This window comes from Myotis brandtii, unplaced genomic scaffold (assembly GCF_000412655.1).
Source record: "Myotis brandtii unplaced genomic scaffold, ASM41265v1 scaffold355, whole genome shotgun sequence".
Classification (NCBI taxonomy): Eukaryota; Metazoa; Chordata; class Mammalia; order Chiroptera; family Vespertilionidae; genus Myotis; species Myotis brandtii.
In genome coordinates this window covers 620320-638084 of record NW_005363642.1, presented here as the reverse complement: position 1 = coordinate 638084, position 17765 = coordinate 620320, and the positions used below count along the sequence as shown (strand labels likewise).

Below are 17765 nucleotides of genomic sequence, written 5' to 3'. Positions count from 1 at the left end.
GAAATGGACTTAAATATTTAGATGAATAAGATGGTGTAGGAAAAGATACATTTTTTTTCCTACCCACTTTCTGATTTATTAGCAATACAATATTGGTTACATTTTAAAGTTACCAAATTATACCTAAGTAGCTAAAATATAAAGTATTACGGTACTAAACACACGAGGTTTCCGCACAAGCAGTGGTGTCTACCTCCCAGCAGTGATGTCTTTTCTTTCAAAGGAGTGGCTGTCAAGAATGAAGTAGAAATGACTATGTCCCTAATGCCATGCTGGACAATCTTTAATACAAACCTGATGAGTTTAAAATGGCACAAACCCAAAGAAACACAGGAAGAATAAACCAGAAAGTACAGAGATTGGTTCCTTATATGATGGGAGGCAAAGAAGTAAGAATAGAAACTGGAGAACAAGGATGAGGTGGCCTGACCCTCCTCTGAGTAGACCATTTTTGTATCAGACTCTTGTTTCACACCCTTCACGGGCTCAAAAACGAAACAAATCATTAAACCAACCCATATGTGGGGAAACCTAATGTGGAATACAAACACGAGAAATTACACCTAACTTTATCACAAATGTACCAAACTACAATGAAGGGGTGAAGGCTTAGGGATAAAAAACTGAGTAACCAGAAACAGTATCTTAACTGGATACCGAAAAACTAAAGACCGTCAGAGCTAGGACTCTCAGGGCAGAGAGAAAGAAGTTATATACTAGTATTAAGAAGGGACCCCTAAAATGAACCCTGTGGTATCATACTGGAACCAGAGGAAATCAGTATAAACTTATGGCTTTTAACACACACAACTATAGATATATGCATATGCGTGGGTATAAATACATGAAAGGATAGGGACTTATTCAAAGGACATGGGAACTAACCCAAGATGCTCCTAAAGGTCAAAGCTGAAACAATTTGAACAATAAAATAAACAATCACCACTATTTTGCAAAAGTATCAAGGTCATAAAAGATAACGAAAGAAAGGAATTGTCACAGGGTGCAGAAGACTAGGGAGAAAAAATAATTAAATGTGATGTGGGATTCCAGACTGGATTTGGGAACAGAAAACAGACATTAATGAAAACACTGGCAAAATTCAAATAAGGTCTGCAGTTTAGTTAATAATACTGTACTAATGTTAATTTCTTGGTTTTCACAAATGGTTATATAACATGTTAACATTGGGGGAGGCTAGGTGAAGGTAGGGAATTAGGGAACTCTCTATTTAGGCAACTTTTCTGCAAGTATAAAATTAGTTCAAAATTTAAATAAAAATTTAAAAAAGCATGTCATAAAAGTTCAGATCCCAAAGCTGTCAGAAGAAAAAGCAAGACTTAAGATAGGACATGAATTGGCAGAACCAATGGACACCACTCTCCAGGAGGGGATTGAATCTTGGTGGACAGCCAAAGCTAAAAAGAGAAAAGAAGGAAAAAAACAGCCAGTAAGGAAATTCACTTGATAGTTAGTCTGCCAAAGTCACCAACATGATTTATTGGATCAGAAGAATAAGAAGTGACAGCTCAACCCAAAAGTTGAAAGAGGCCATTCAATAATCCATTTAATTAATAAGAATGGAGAGCTTGCCTGCACAGAACGAAACAGATTTTATCATGCCCAAACATACTACAATTTCAAAACTTTATTTTTTTCACATTGAGAAATTTATAAAAATCACACATCTATTTAAGTCTCTGCGTATCGGGGACATCTTGCTGGAAAAGCAGCTTTAAATTGCCATTTCATATGTACAAGGAGTAACTGAATTAGCAGAGGAAGTTCATAGTGTAAGTATGATGCAAGAAAATAACACTTCTCATCTCCATAGCCAGAACATTCTCTGTTAAGCAGAGCTTATGGCTTTTTACAATAGGGGTCTTTTGTTATTTATAAAATTGAATAATTTTGTCCGAAAAGTAATGAAGCTTCAATATTTCAGTTAAGGACTCTGAATTTGTTGATTAAAAATAAATTCAGGTCTGGCAGGGTGGCTTGGTTGGTTAGAGCATCAGTTGGTACACCAAAAAAGGGTTCGGGTTTGATCCCCACTCAGGAGGGGGCGTACAGGAGGCAACCAATGTTTCTCTTCCACATTGACGTTTCTCTCTCTCTCTCTCAAATCAATAAATATATCGTTGGGTGGGGATTAAAATAATTTTTTAAAAAATATATTCAGAAAAATGCTCTCCCATCCTTTCACAAAAAAGGTCCAGCAGTGGCATAACTCTATTCAAGTAGTCAAAAATAATAAAATAAAAATCTCAATAAACTCAGTCAGGTAATTGGCCAGTTTAAAGTCTCTATTAAACATCCAGTGAAAGGTGTCAGAAAGACCACTGCAAAATATAATGGGATCTTAAAAAAACATCTGGGTAAAATTATTAGATTCTGAGCAGTATCTGCAGCTGGTCATTCAGGCAACTAAGTAGGTCAAAGTGACTTCAGCATGAAGACTGGCTTGCCTGCTGCTTGCTGGGAAAGGTGTTGAGTCCTTGGGCCCATGTCCACTTCCCAACTAGCCACCATGTAGGCCTACTGCATCACATCCCAGGGATACCGGGTGGGGATACAGGCAAGAGAACCAACACTACTCATGCTGATTCATTGTGTGCTTTGAGTAACAAATGGCCTCGCTTTATCCATTAAATCTCTACTTTGGTGCTTCCGCAGATTTACCCTTTGCTATCTTTTATGAGGTTGGGGTTCTTCTCTGCCACTAACAGAATACTCCATCCCTCTTCCCACACTCCCCTAGGCAGAGATTCCACTGACCATATTCCTCTGTCACCATTTACCTTGAGTTGAAATTCCATCTGTTTTCCACTCAAATTCACCTGGCTCACTTGTGATCTCTCTGGTTTGCATCAAGGTTTTTGTTTTTGGCTTTCTATATAATACATTATCATCAGACTACTATATTCTGCTTAAAACCACTTGCCTCAAATTCAATTTTTTAATATTAAAACTTCAGTTTAGTATTAGGGTAAAGCACAAACACTCTGAGGGAAGAACTACCTCGGTGAGACAAGATATTAAAATTTTCAAACATTCCAGGAAGAATAAAATTAGTTTCTTCTGTTAGGAAAGACAATATGTTTTTAACTGTGCTTTAAAATTAACAATGAAGGGTCCTGCCAGAGGCAAAGCTACACAACTCACACTCACCAAGTAAAAGACTACCAGACACTCTGAAATGCTAACAACACAAGAAAATGCCTGCAGTAGACTCAGTATCTTATGAAACAATTGCTTTTCCCTGGACACTTGGATAATAAGGCCTGTGCCACAGCTGCACCATCCTATATTGGTAGCCACTAGCTAAATGTGGCTAGTGAGCACTTGAAATATGAGCAACCTGGAAACTAAATTTTTAGCTTTATTTTATTTTTTTTTAACAACAAGGATATGTTTATTGGTTTGAGAGAGGAAGGCAGAGAGAGAGGGAGAGGGAGAAACATCAACAACCAGTTGCCTCCTGTACAAGCCTGACCAGGAACTGAACCTACAACCCAAGTATGTGCCCTAACCGGGAATCGAACCTAAAACCTTTCGGTGTACAGGAAGATGCTCCAACCAACGGAGACACACTGGCCAGGGCTGATTTTAATTATTTTAATTTTAAAGTGATATTCAACACAGTCATTGGAAACTTTTATGTATGTTTACAACCACTTGGGTTTACAACCACTTGGGTATGCAAATGACTTTTTCAACTATAAATTTCATGAAATCTAAATACAGATCAAGTATTTCCGATAAAAATTTAGCATCTGAATTGATATGTGTTGTTAAGTGTAAAAGTATAAAAGACTTGGTTAAAAAAAAAAGAATATAAAGTAACTCAATAGTTTTCATATTAATACATGTTGAAATAATAATTGGGACACACTGGGTTAAATAAACTATATTATTAAATTAGTTTCACCTATTTTTCCTTAAATTTTAATTCAGCTACCAAAAAATTTAAAATATCTACATGGTTCATGCTATATTTGGACAATGCCAGGGTAGTAATGATGAAAAAGCAAGATTCATTTAACTCAGGAAGAAAATTAGGCTGAAATAATGAATTAAGTAGGCCAGTAAGTCTGAATAATGGGCAATTATCTAAGAAGGATACATAAGACAAAATTTCTCAAATTTGGAGGGAGAAAACCCCTCCAACCCCCTCTCTCTTCAGATAAAGGGGGAGGGGGCCCTCCAGACCTGGTGGCTCTAGGTATAAAGTGCTCAGCTTCTGAAATAAATTCTCTCTTAGAGGCCTAAAGTAAGCAGTATTTGCTGTACCACAAAGTAAGGTACCTAAGGACACTGAAAGAATAAACAGAATGCCTGAGTGAACAATGTGGAAATTTTCACATCAGGACTGGCCATCTGCTCTCTAGAAGACTTCTGTGTGAGCCAGTCTCTCCACGATCATTGAAATGAAATGGAATATCAGGTCAGGAAAAACCCTCATGAAAATAACTACTAACAAATAAATCATGGTATACTTCAAAGCTAAATACCACTGGATTACATCACATGGCTTTTAATCAGTATGGCTAGGAAGTCATATATTTCCTGGGGGAATTTCTCTCACTTCTTTACTCTGGGAAATAGTGACATTCCAAAAGGCAAACCTGTAATATGGTACCTTCCATCCTGGAAAGAGTCCTCATTTTACTCTATACTCTGCCATTTTATTAACTTCTGCTTTCCCACTCTTCTTTCCAAGGTTTTGGACAAGGAAGAAAAAAGAAAATGATAGGATTATATAACAGGTAACAACAACTTCTCCAATGTTACTTAGCACTTACATAGTGACTCAGTCACTCAGTGGATAATGACTCACGCATTTCCAATGATAAATACATTACCAAAATTAAAAAGCCTTGAAAGAAATGTAATAGATTAGAGATGTTTGTTTTTAATATATGAACTAGCCGATTACTTGCATTTTCCACTAGAAATTCAGCTTTGGGATGTGTATATTTTCAAAATTCTTAATATAAAGCACAAAGCAATTACCTGGAAAAAAAAAGTCTGGCATTTGGGCACCATAAATACAATATGCATATTCTGGTGCTTGCCAAAATACTGCTAACCCCTAAGTAAACATGTAAGTCCTTAGTTGTAATTTTTTTTTTATTTCTTTTGAGTTAGGGAGGAGGGGAAGAGAAATCAGTTCCAACTACATTATCTTAGGGGAACATAGACTAGAGAGCTAAATATGCACTGGCACATATACTAATATGAAAGTAAACTAAATACCTTCACACCAGCCAGTCCCATTTAACCAAAGCACAATATTAAAATGATCAGTTAGAATACATCCCTTGTATGTATTTCAATTAAATTCCTTTCTTTAACAGCCTTGTTGAAGGAATGATTTCATAAAAGAAACCTATCTGCTTAGAAATGCCTCCTACACTCCCTTTTAGGCTGTTCTTTATCGTCCAGCATGGAGTCACATGTTCACCTCAAAACAACCCTTTACAAATATAAAAACAATTCTTAGCTTGCAGGCCTACAAAAACAAGCCAAGAGCCAATGCATTTTTCAAGTTGAAGTGTCCTTCAGAGGCAACTAGGGCAAGACTCCCTTATCTTACAGATGGGATCTGAAGTGAGAAGGGGTGACTGAGTGGGTCCTGGTCACACAGGATACTTGCCACTGAAATGATTTGTTACTGCCTATTGGAACTTCTTGTTAGGAAGATACCACTGAAATCCAAGGGAAAATAAGAAAACAATGCTAAGTGCTAAGTAGGAGACAGCCAACCAGTGCAGAAGTTCCAAGAAGGGGACCAGTGATATGGAAATCTTCATTTCATGTCCACAGTGTGCCCGACATCATCCTAGCTAGACAATATTTATCAATCCTATAGGCCTTCAGTTACGCTTTGAAAATTAGACAGGAAATATTAGCGAAAGGCACTATATTTAAAGCAGTATCATGGGCAAGGCCAGGAGGTAAAAATCAGTATATTGTACCACCTGCCTCATCCCAGAAGTACAGCAATAAGTGGAGTAACTTGGTCCTGTGCTCATCTCAGCTCCTCTTCGATGGTATCTGACTATATTAATTTGCTATTTCTGCTATAAAAAATTACCACAAACTTAGTAGCTTAGAACACCATAAATTTATCTTACAGTTCTGGAGATCAAAAGTCTAAAATGGGCCTCAGTGAAATAAAATCAAGGTGTCAGCTGGGCAAGTTCCTTAAGGAGACTCCATCTCCTTGCCTTTTCCAGCTTCTAGAGTTTACCTGCATTTCTTGGTTTGTGGCTCCCATCCATCTTCAAAGCCAATAATGGCCAGACATGTCCTTCTCAGTGTACCACTTGGACATTATGCTTTAGCTCTTGATTCCACTTTTAAGCATCCTTCTGATTATATTGGATACTCCAGGATAAACTCCCTTTCTCAAGATCAGATGACTAGCAACCCAATTCCATTTGCAACCTCAAATTCCCCCTTGCCACGTAACATAACATATTCACAGGTTCTGATGATTAGAATGTGGACATCTTTGAGGAGCTATTATTCTGCCTACCACAGTCACCGTGAGTCAATAAGCAATCTCTTCAGAGCCTCTGTTTCCTCACCTGAGATAATAACACTGAGCTAACAGTTCCTACTGCAAAGAGTGGCAGTGAAGACCGAATCGTCCAGGTAAAGTGCTTGACTCATGAAAGGGCTCAGTCCAGAGTCAGCTGAGCATGTTCAACTTTACATAAAAAGTGGTCAGACAGAGGTCAGGACTGGGTCTGTCTGCACAGTTGATTCACCATAAGCTTGTGACCTTGTTATATAAGAGTGTTTCAAGATTTTTGTGGTTCGTCATCTATGAGTCTTATCACAGCTTCAAAACAAACAGAAAACCTAGAAGAAATACGATCAACACATACACACTCTAAAACAGGACAACTTAAAAAGGTAGAAATTATCACAAAACAATTAGAAAGGAAAGATGGTACAATTTAAAAAACAACAACAACATATTTTTATTGATTTCAGAGAGGAAGGGAGAGGGAGAGAAAGAAACATCAATGATGAGAGAAAATCATCTATCAGCTGCCTCCTGCACACCCTCCACTGGGGATTGAGCCCACAACCTGAGCATGTGCCCTGGTCAGGAACCGTGACCTCCTGGTTCATAGGTCAACGTTCAACCACTGAACCATGCCGGCTGCACAAGATGGTATGATTTTTTTAGATACATGGATTCAAGGAATCAAAATATATACAAAGGCCACTAAATTTGGTTCTGAGCTTCCTACACAACTTTTGCTTTCTCCAATCCCTTATATCTTCCTCTCTCTTTAGTTCTTAACACATTGCGTACCACACAGAAATCTCTAAGACATACGCCAGGGACTGCACGTTTTTGGGCAAACTGCACGTTATTTAAATCATCATAATGCACTTTAGGTGTTGTTTTTCAATAATTATAACATTTTTATTTACAAAAACAATTAAACAATTAAAGTTCCTAGTACTTTTTTAACGTATGGTACTGCGTAAAACATTTTCCTCAATGAAGAGGGGCCAAACAAAATTTACATAAGTATCTAGATTCGCTCCTTTTTCCATGGGCGTGAAAAACGAGAACACTCGTGGGCGGTCCTTAACAGATGGCGCGCGAAACACGAGAAAACTCCTGAGCGGTACGAAATGTGTTAACACACTTACCTGAAGGCTAACCCCTCATTCTCCTGGGAAACCCTCTACACCCCTAGTGCCAACTCCTCAGAGCAGTCTTCCCTGACCTAATCCAATCAACTGACCTCCACGATCCAACAAAGCTTGTCATAGACCTGTCACCACACTCATACTATGGGCAAGCCTACATATTGGCCACACTAGCTGGTAGCACTACCGATGTCAGGGAACAAGTTTTATTCATCTTTATAGCTGTAAGTATAGTGGATCCTCAAATGTTTGTTGAAGTATTAAGTCATGCTTCTGAGTCTAACTTAAAGTGTGAGGAGATCCATTTTTGGCCTTAGTTCTTATGTAGCAGCATTTACAAGACTTACGAGATATGTAATAATGGGAATAAAAGCATCTTTCATGATATATGATGACAACCTTGCTAAAATAATAGCAACATATTAAAAAGTCAATTTTAAGTATGGGTACCAAAAGTATGAAATTCATAATATGTTTATTCTAATGTACATTAATCAGTACCCAGAGGACATGACAGATAGAAAATGATTTCCTTCTATGAGTGAGTGTAGTGACAACTATGAGATTACCAGAGAAAACCAAGGGATCCTAGAACCATCTTCATTCATGGGCAATTGTTAAACCCAATGCCTGGTCCAAACTCTGAAGAGTTAGACCCAGGGCCCTGGCAGGTTTGGCTCAGTGAATAGAGCATAGGCCCATGGACTGAAGAGTCATGGGTTCAATTCTGTTGCCCAAGAAAACTGACATCTTAGGCAAGATTGATGCTGAAATTGCTTTATTTTCTTTATTGCTTTATTTTCTTGGGTTCCTGGGTCCCTTTTTTGTTGTTGTTGTTGTTAATCCTCACCGGAGGATATTTTTCCATTGATTTTCAGAGAGAGTGAAAGGCAGGGGGAGAGACAGAGAGAAACATTGATGTTAGAGAGACACATCGTTTGGTTACCTCCCAAATGCACCCCAACTAGGGTTCGAGCCTGTAACCGAGGTACGTGCCCTTAACCAGAATTGAACCCATGACTTTTCAGTCCATGGGCCTATGCTCTATTCACTGAGCCAAACCTGCCAGGGCCCTGGGTCTAACTCTTCAGAGTTTGGACCAGGCATTGGGTTTAACAATTGCCCATGAATTTCAGCATCAATCTTGCCTAAGATGTCAGTTCTTTGTTTCTTAAATGCCTTTAAGAATGTCACCTACAGGGTAAGAAAATCCTACCCTTTAAACCTCTTGATGTTGTATAAAAAGCTTTATTTATGAATAAGGATATAGAGGAGGGCGATTTTATATATACTGACTCAATTCTACCAGCAAAGCATAGCACTATCAGATGCCACCTGGTGGCACAGAGGGACCCTACACTGGAATTATAAGTTTTTCCCCCTAATAAATTCCTCTTTAAAAAATTCATTATAACAGTATTTCCCAAAGGGTGTTCCTTAGAAAACTGATGCCACAAAGTTCCCTTGGCAACTAAGTTTAGAAATTCGTAAGGGTGTTAGAAGGGAGTGAAAATGTTGTCTTTAGTTAATAGTTTAGTGTATTTCTTTTTTTCCATCACCATTTATCCCCCCTACACCCTCCTCTTTCACCTCCACCCACTCCCCTTCCCCCCAAAAACACACTATTGTCTGTGTCCATGAGTTCTTCCTCTTTTGCCTTTTTTTGCTCAATCCTCATCCCCCCAACACCCCCCCACACACAAAGCTGTCTGCCTGCTCTCTATGAGTCTGTCTCTATTTTGCTTGTTAGTTCAGTTATAGTGTATTTTCAAGGTGACACTTAAGTATCATGTGAATTTCAATTCAATTAGTTAGGATTTTAGTGTCAGGGGACACTGAGAAGCCAGTGAAAAAAGTAAGAAGAATGAACCAGGCAGGGGCACCAAAGAGTTCTGTTGTAAATGATTCCTACATATTGATCTATGGAACCTGAAAGGCCAGGCATGAGGTAAGTGGTGGTGGTGGTGCGAGGGGACCCAAAATGACTTAACGTACCACTACTAAAATCATTCTCATTTGAGCAATTTCAAGATAAAATGCCCTTTATTAGCCATTCATTCAACCTCTCAGTTACAACATTGATCAAGCTGTAGGAGTAAGAAGGCAAAACTTTGGCTTCAAGGCACTCAATAAATATTATCTGAACAAATTCTTTTCATTCAACCTACCCTAGAGATGCAGGCAGTTCTATAGTGAGGACGCCATGAAGTACAGAGAAGCAGATATGGAGTGCTACAGGAAAAGGGAGGAGGAACACCTGTGCCCACTGGTTGGTCAAGTTACATAATACCTGGTGTAGATGCTTTTAAGAAAACAGACACAATACTTACTTAACGTGCTTTCAGCCAGGTGGCTTTCTAATTAAGCTATTTTAAGACTATTACTTTATTCATAATCCGACGTATTTCACTCAGATGTGACTTCGTAAAACAAGCATTTAACTCCACCCTCTCCACCCTCTCTAATTTGAGAGACAATCTCAAACACAGAAAAGTCAAATATTTTGTTTGAGTTTCCAGATTCTGTCCAGGGCAGACAAAGGGTAAGGATCAGGCACTGCCAGTTCTCGAGCTAGTGCTGTACTCCCAACAGCACTGCACCCCTATTGTAGGTTGAATGAAAAGAAGAGTACTTCAATTTATTGCAAATTTTCTTTTTTAAAAGAAGTCACTAACCACAGAAGAATATAACATTTTACCAGAAAACATTTTTACAGCAAATAATGAAATAAGATGGAAAAAAAAATCAAGTAAGCAACCAGGGAGAGGGAGAAGGAGGGAAGAGAGGGAGGGTTTTTTGAGAAACATCAATGAGAGAGAAACATCAACATTGATTGGCTTCCTCCTGCAAGCCCCCTGCTGGGGATTGAGCCTGCAACCCTGGGCTTGTGCCCTGACCAGGAATCCAACCAGTGACCTCTTGGTGTATGTGTCAATGCTCAACCACTGAGTCACACTGACCCAGCAAAAAAAAATATTTTTTAATCAAGAAAGAAAAAAATCCACAATTCGGCCAGTGTGGCTCCGCAGTGGAGTAAGGACCTATTAACCAGGAGGTCACGATTCAATTCCCGGTTAGGGCACATGCCTGGTTGCAGGCTCGATCCCCAGTGTGGTGAGTGCAGGAGGCAGCCAATCAATGATTCTTTCTCATCATTGTTGTTTCTATTTCTCCCTTTCCCCTCCTCTCTGAAATCAATAAAAATATATTATAAAAAAAGAAAAGAAACCACAGCCTTGGCCGGTGTGGCTCAATCCTGAGCACTGAGAGATGACAGGTTGGATTCATGATTAGGGCACATGCCCAGGTTGAGGGCTCAGTCCCCAGTCAGGGTGCATATGGGAGGCAACCTATTGATGTCTCTCTCTCTCTCTCTCTCTCAAATTAATAAAGAAAACGTATTTTAAAAAGAAAAAGAACCACAGATTTAATTACACAAAAATATAGAACTGCTATATAAAAAATGATAATAAACCAGGTAGGAAAACAATAAACAGAAATATAACAAAGGATTACTGCCCACACCACCTAACAGGCAGGCCTACATAAACTGACAAATCAACACCAAGACTGAGATCAACAGGTAAAGGACATGGGTAACTGAGATGAAATAGTTAAAACAACAAAAAGAGAAAGCAGTTAACATTAAGCGCTGAGGTGGTAAGTAAAAATCTCCCTAATTTCCTTATTATAATGTGCAAAAACATCAAACATTAGATAAATAGTATTAAAGGAATGGCAATGGTAAAGTCCCATGGAAACAGATCTTACAACATTCTTGAGGGCAGGAATGAGCTACCCGCCCTCTTAGCATCCCCCCAGCACCTAGGCATGATGCTTCATATATGGTACATGCTCAAAATATTTGTAGACCAATGCTCAGCCAGTCTCAAGGATCAAATGCCACAGGCTATTTCTAAGATAATTTTTAAAAAATTACTAAGGCAATGGAAAGACGTGCGTTTTGGAAATGCTTGTGGCTTGTTGAATGAAAACATCTGCTTTCTACAACAGTCTAAACACTTCTTCAGTTAAGCTCTATAGCCAAATGTTAAGTGTGTCAAATGTTCCTCAGGCCTTATTTTGTATACAATTTAAACACAACACTAACCCAGAATTTACACTTTAAGCTGTACCATTAAAAAAGAAGTGTGCATATGTTTCACTTATTGAACATCTGCTATTAATAAATAAGTTAAAACTATTTGACTTCAGGGTAAGAGAAAGAAAAGAGGGGAAAAAGCCTAGATGCCCAAAGCATGATTTACTTTAGGTAGTCCTTCATAGCACATATTATGGAAAGTCATTCTAAATTTGTCTTTTTCTTCTAAAAATGGTTCACTAAGCTAAGTGGCAGATTATCCACAAAAAATTAGGTGAAAAATGATTAATTAGAATGAATCTCACTTCTTGCAAAGTTCATATGCAACAGGATTTTACAAGACTGAACTAGAATCACAAGATAGGAAAGAAATGTAATAAAGCTAAGCCAGACTAGATTTATTCTAAGAAATTTCATGTAATCATTTGTCAAAATTAGTGAATTTTGCCCAAAGAGCTTCATTTTGTACCTTCAAGTAGTTTTTACCCATTTAACGCCTTCCTTTGCTTAAAAACAGAAAAGAAAAAAATGGGGATGAAAGGCTACTGAAAGGTTTTTGCAAAAAGCAGCAATATTTTGGAACCTCTGAATGAAAAGTAATACAAGATGAATCATTATAGCACATTATATAAACTAACTAGGTAACTAAATATCTTTCCACAATCTTGAAATATCCTTTGACTAAGAACTTGAATGCTACCATCACTTTAGTGAATGTCTCTAGGTTTCCCTTTCACATGTAATCTTCAGTTGAGATCTTCTTCAAAGGGCTTTACTTTTCAAAGATTTTTGAAAATCTGCTCCTTAAGCTTAAACTGGTAGCATTTCATTTTCAAAATTCAAACTAAGTCTTCTTAATCATCTGAAGCTGTGTAGCTCAAAGTCTTTAAAATGGACAGAAGACATACTATGTGTCAGCTTGATCTCCTCTCCCAATGTCCCCTGATCAAAAACATGAATACAGTAGATTCTCTATGCATAAAACTTTAAGATAATGTATATATTAAAATGGCCAGTCATATAATTGTTTGATGTATTAATAGTATACTATTATAACCAAAAAATAATAATAAAGCAATCTAATACCCAGTAATAGAAGGATAGTTACATATTTTTGGTTGAGCTACTGGGGAAAAGATGGTATGGCCGTTAATCTGATCACTCACTTGGCAAATAGTGATTGAGCCCCTGCTATGTACCCGACACTGGATAAAGAATGCTAAACTGAAGACACATGGTCCTACCCTCAAAGTCTCACAGTCTGGGGAAGAAGACAGGCATTAAACAAATCATCTCATAAATACATACATAAATACTAACCATGTTAAGTACTATGAAAGAAAACAACAGGGTACCCAACTGAGATTAGAGATTGCAGAAATGATATTTGAGGGGATTCTTAGGTATGAATAGGGGTTTGACAAATGGGGAGTTGAGCCCTAGAGACCGGGGAGGCAGGGGGCACAGTATAGGCAGAAAGACTTAATACATGCAAAGGCCAAAGTGTGAGGGAAAAGGGACTAGAATGAATACTAGTTAAGTAACCATTGGTCTAGCCCAGGGAAGAGCAAGGGGCTTGGACCATTGTACTAACAAAGGAGATGGAGACGAGAGAGCGGATGAAAATGTATTCCACAGAGAATGGACACGGTGCTATAACTGATATAAAGAAAGAACATGGAACAACATGAAAAAAGGGGCATGATACAATGTTTAATTTAAAATGTAGGACCTCATATAATATATGATTTAGCTAAAGTGAAAAAAATACATTTGAGAATTGTGAAACTGGCAGTAGGCTTATAGTGTAATGTAACATGACTTTTATACTTGCAAACACTTCTTAAAGGAAATGTATTCCTTAATTATGGTACATCAACTGACAATATAACCATTACAAAGTTGGACCAGAACTTATAACTATGAACACAAAAAAGAAATTATGATATAATAAAATTTAAAGTGCAAAACCTATAATTGCAGACAGTATGATCAAGTTACATTTTAAAAAGCTAAACATTTAAGAGACTACAGAACATAAAACAATACAATTATTTAATAAAATACAGAGAAAAGGAATCAAGAAAATGAAAGTAATCATAAAGGTAACACATGCAAAAGAAGCTATCAATATACATACATTTTTGTTAAAGTTCTAACATCTTACTATAAATGATTTTTACCTTTCTTTAATGAATGTAATGCTGATGTGAAGAAGGTCAAATAACCAGGTGGCTGGGGTGAACCACTGAAGTCAAAGTACCCAAGTACTCCAGGCTGCAGGAACAAGAGCAGAATTAGGTGACTGAGCTATCACTAATCATTGTGCAATGGGGACATTTTAAAACAAGAAAGACATGCCATTATAATTTGACAATTGTCATTTGCTGCATTTCATTTTTTTAAAAAGCCTAACCACATGAAAAAAGTTGGGGTTTAGGGTGGACCTTTCCTTCCATTTAGGCAACAGGGTTAAGGGATACAATTGCAGCAGCTTTTATAGGGGGAATTAATTCAGAGCTGAAACTTCCTTCCCTCTTCTTAAGTAGGTCTTTCCACTCTCTGTTGACAGTTCTCCTAGGTCCCTGGTTCAAAACCTCACCATCAAGTACAAGTACTCACTTACTTCTGTTTGGCAACTCCAGACAAGCTGTCAATTTCCTCGTAATCTTTCTTAGATTTATTTCTCCCTCAAATGGCTTTCTTGCATCCCAACACCCCTTCACACTTACTGGAAATCAGGTTAAATCTGATTTGCTCCACTTGTGTTCCAGGTAGTTCTTCGAGGGGCTCTTTTCTCCCCCACACCCAGAACCCAGCATTCTACCATAAAAACCCTCCTCTCTTGTCAGATCAGTCTGCAAAGTGCCCATCTCCTACTCTCTTGCTCCTCTTCCCCCACAATCTTATTTCCACCTGTTCATTCAACTTCTCTAAGCTTAGGACAGAATTCCCCTCCATTCTGCTAAACCAATAAATTATCTCTTCCATATACATCCTGCCTTCCTGTTCAGAATAATTCCTTCCATCGCTAAAGGCCCTGTGGCACTCATTCTCTCTGGTTTTGTTCTGAAATGATTGTATCTGTCTTACAAGCCAAACTGAGATCCCTGAGGAAAGAGTGCTGAGCTTGGAGTCAGAACACTTAAGCTCAAGTCCAAAAGCTAAATGATCTTGGGTGAACCCTTCAGAGAGAAACCTCAGTTTCCTTATATAGCAAATGGGTCAATTCATCATAGGGTTACTGAGAAGAATGAGCTTGATGAACTATACAGCACTAGGCAAATGTAAAGAATTCTCTCTAGCTCTAAAGCATGCAACATCATGCTCTTAATAAATAATTGTGGAGCTGATTTGATCATTGGGGCAAAATCAGACCCAAAAGATAAGGCAGGAATTTCATCTGTTGGTAAAATTTTAAATCAGTAATTTGTATAAAAAAAGAAAATTTCTGATCTGTAGTGGAACATACTGTCTTTCAAATCCAAATCACGTGCTTACTCTCATAAAATTTTATTTATTTATTTATAAAGCTAGAGGCCCAGTACATGAAAATTCATGCACTGGAGGGGGGGTCCCTCAGCCTGGCCTGCCCCCTCTCACAGTCTGGGAGCCCTCAGGGGTGGGAGGTGACCTGGTGATCAGGGGAAGGCGACGCCCATCACACCTCTGCTGCTGCCACTGCCGGCAGTGCAAGCCTCGGCCGGCCCTGGTCACCTGAGCCTCAGCCGGCCCTGGGCGGCTGGGCAGCCACCATCCGAGGCTTGCCTGCACCTTGGGCCGGCCCTGGGTGGCTGGGGGACTGAGAGGACTGGGGGACTCCAGAGGCAGGCTAGTGGAGCGGCCACACGCCTGCTACCACGGCGGGGCTGAAGGGACTGGGCGCCATCATCTTGTGGCTGTGGGTGCCGCCATCTTTGAGGGCGTGACAGTCAATTAGCATATTCCCTCCTTATTGGCTGTGGGCACCACCATCTTTGAGGCAGGGCGGTCAATTAGCATATTCCCTTTTTATTGGCTGTGAGCACCACCATTTGCGACAGCATGACCGTCAATTAGCATATTCCCTTTTTATTATATAGGATATATTTTTATTGATTTCAGAGAGGAAAGGAAAGGGAGAGTGAGATAAAAACATCAATGATGAGCGAGAATCATTGATCTGCTGCCTCCTGCATGCTCCACACTGGGGATTGAGCCCGCAATCTGGGCATGTGTCCTTATCTAGAATCGAACTGTGACCTCCTGGTTCAACTACTGAACCATGCTGGCCGGGCAAGATTCAATTTTTTAAAAATCACTTGGTTTTTATTCTGACAGAAACTGAGATAGTCAGAATGTTGAATCCTAATACTATCTAAGAAAATCCAGCAAATAACCAATTTCTAAAAAAACTGAGAACATCAGAAAACAAAGTATTGAAAACAGAACTTTTCTTTTGCTAAACTCTTTCAAAATCTTTTTTTTTTTTAAATCCTCAGCCGAGAATATGTTTTGAGATGAAGGGAGAGAAAGAGAGGAAGAACAATGATGTGAAAGAGAAAAATCAATCGATTGCCTCCCATATGCGCCCTGACCAGGTATTTGAATCCACAACTAGGAATGTGCCGACTGGAAATCAAACCCGCAACCTCTTGGTGTATAGGACGATGTTCCAACCAACTGAGCCACCCAGCCAGGGCTCCTCCAAAATCTTTTTAACAAGCCAATCCAGAATTGGCTGAAAGTAGAATTGCATACTGTTTGGGTTTCAAACCATGCTACGATGGTGTAATAAACCTTACTACAAAGAATAAAAGAAAGACAAATCTTCAGATATTCTAGTCACTTAGTTAATGTTGGATGCAAGATTACAAAAATGAAAACTAGTGGAAACAAAATGGACTCATTTACGTTTCTTTATATTACAACCAATCTCCCAAACCAAAACCAAATAAAATAAATTCATCTAAATACTAATAAATGTTTCATTGCTAAAAATTAAATGAGATGAATGTCATATCATGTTATCACCAATGACTTCACAGAAGTGAACATATGGCCCATAAACACATTTATATCTACATGAATGTATGCAATTATATATATGTTTATATATAGAAATGCACACATGTACAAACATTAATGGAAGTAAAAAAGTTTTTAAACCTGAGTCTTCAAGAGAAACCGCAATAAACCTTTAAAAATGTACAAAGGGCCAAACCGGTTTGGCTCAGTGGATAGAGTGTCGACCTACGGACTGAAAGGTCCCAGGTTTGATTCCGGTCAAGGGCATGTACCTTGGTTGCGGGCACATCCCCAGTAGGAGGTGTGCAGGAGGCGGCTGGTCGAAGTTTCTCTCTCATCGATGTTTCTAACTCTCTATCCCTCTCCCTTCCTCTCTGTAAAAAATCAATAAAATATATTTATTTAAAAAAATGTACAAAGGTTGGACGATTTGCAGGGGTCCTTTGTGGACATTTCTACAGGTTTATTCTTGTCGAGGGCATCACTGCTGCAATTTTCCAAGGGGCTACATAGCTTGGACAAAGGAGCCTATCTTCAGAAGAACTGGTATTGAACTTTTCAAGTACTTTGACCAAAGAAATTTCATAAACAATACAAAGCAAGTAATATGATATGCAAAATTATTTTCTTTTCATTGCCAAAAATGCAGATAAGATTCAACAACTATGAGACGATTTAAAACTGTATACCAGCTATTTTAAAACATACCAAAAAAAAACAGACAAAATATATTTTAAGTATTATTTTTAAAATATTCACCATAATGTGACAATCTGTATAAGTTTTGAAAATTGGCCTGTTTGAGAATGTAACTTAAAATTAATATTTCAAAATAATAAAAAGAAGAAATAAAGTGCTAATTATCTGTTTATTTCTATTACAAATTATCATTTAAAAGTTACTAAACTGGCTCTGGTTTTGCTTAAGATCAAACAAATTTTGCAACCATTTCCCCAAAGTTTCAGTCTTGCCT

At 38.3% G+C, this 17765-nt stretch overlaps 1 protein-coding gene across 6 annotated transcripts in view; it reads right to left on the bottom strand.

The window, feature by feature from the left end:
- Positions 1-17765, bottom strand: part of TXNDC11 (thioredoxin domain containing 11) — a 59546-nt gene that overhangs the window by 27785 nt on the left and 13996 nt on the right. For 4 of the 6 annotated variants that reach the window (XM_014544181.1, XM_014544177.1, XM_014544176.1 and 1 more), the window contains one exon: positions 13969-14062. In XM_014544181.1, the coding sequence (XP_014399667.1) occupies positions 13969-14062 (94 nt within the window). Of the gene's footprint in view, positions 1-4642; positions 4715-13968; positions 14063-17765 lie in introns of those variants that run through there. The other 2 variants (XM_014544178.1, XM_014544180.1) reach the window with 2 other exon arrangements.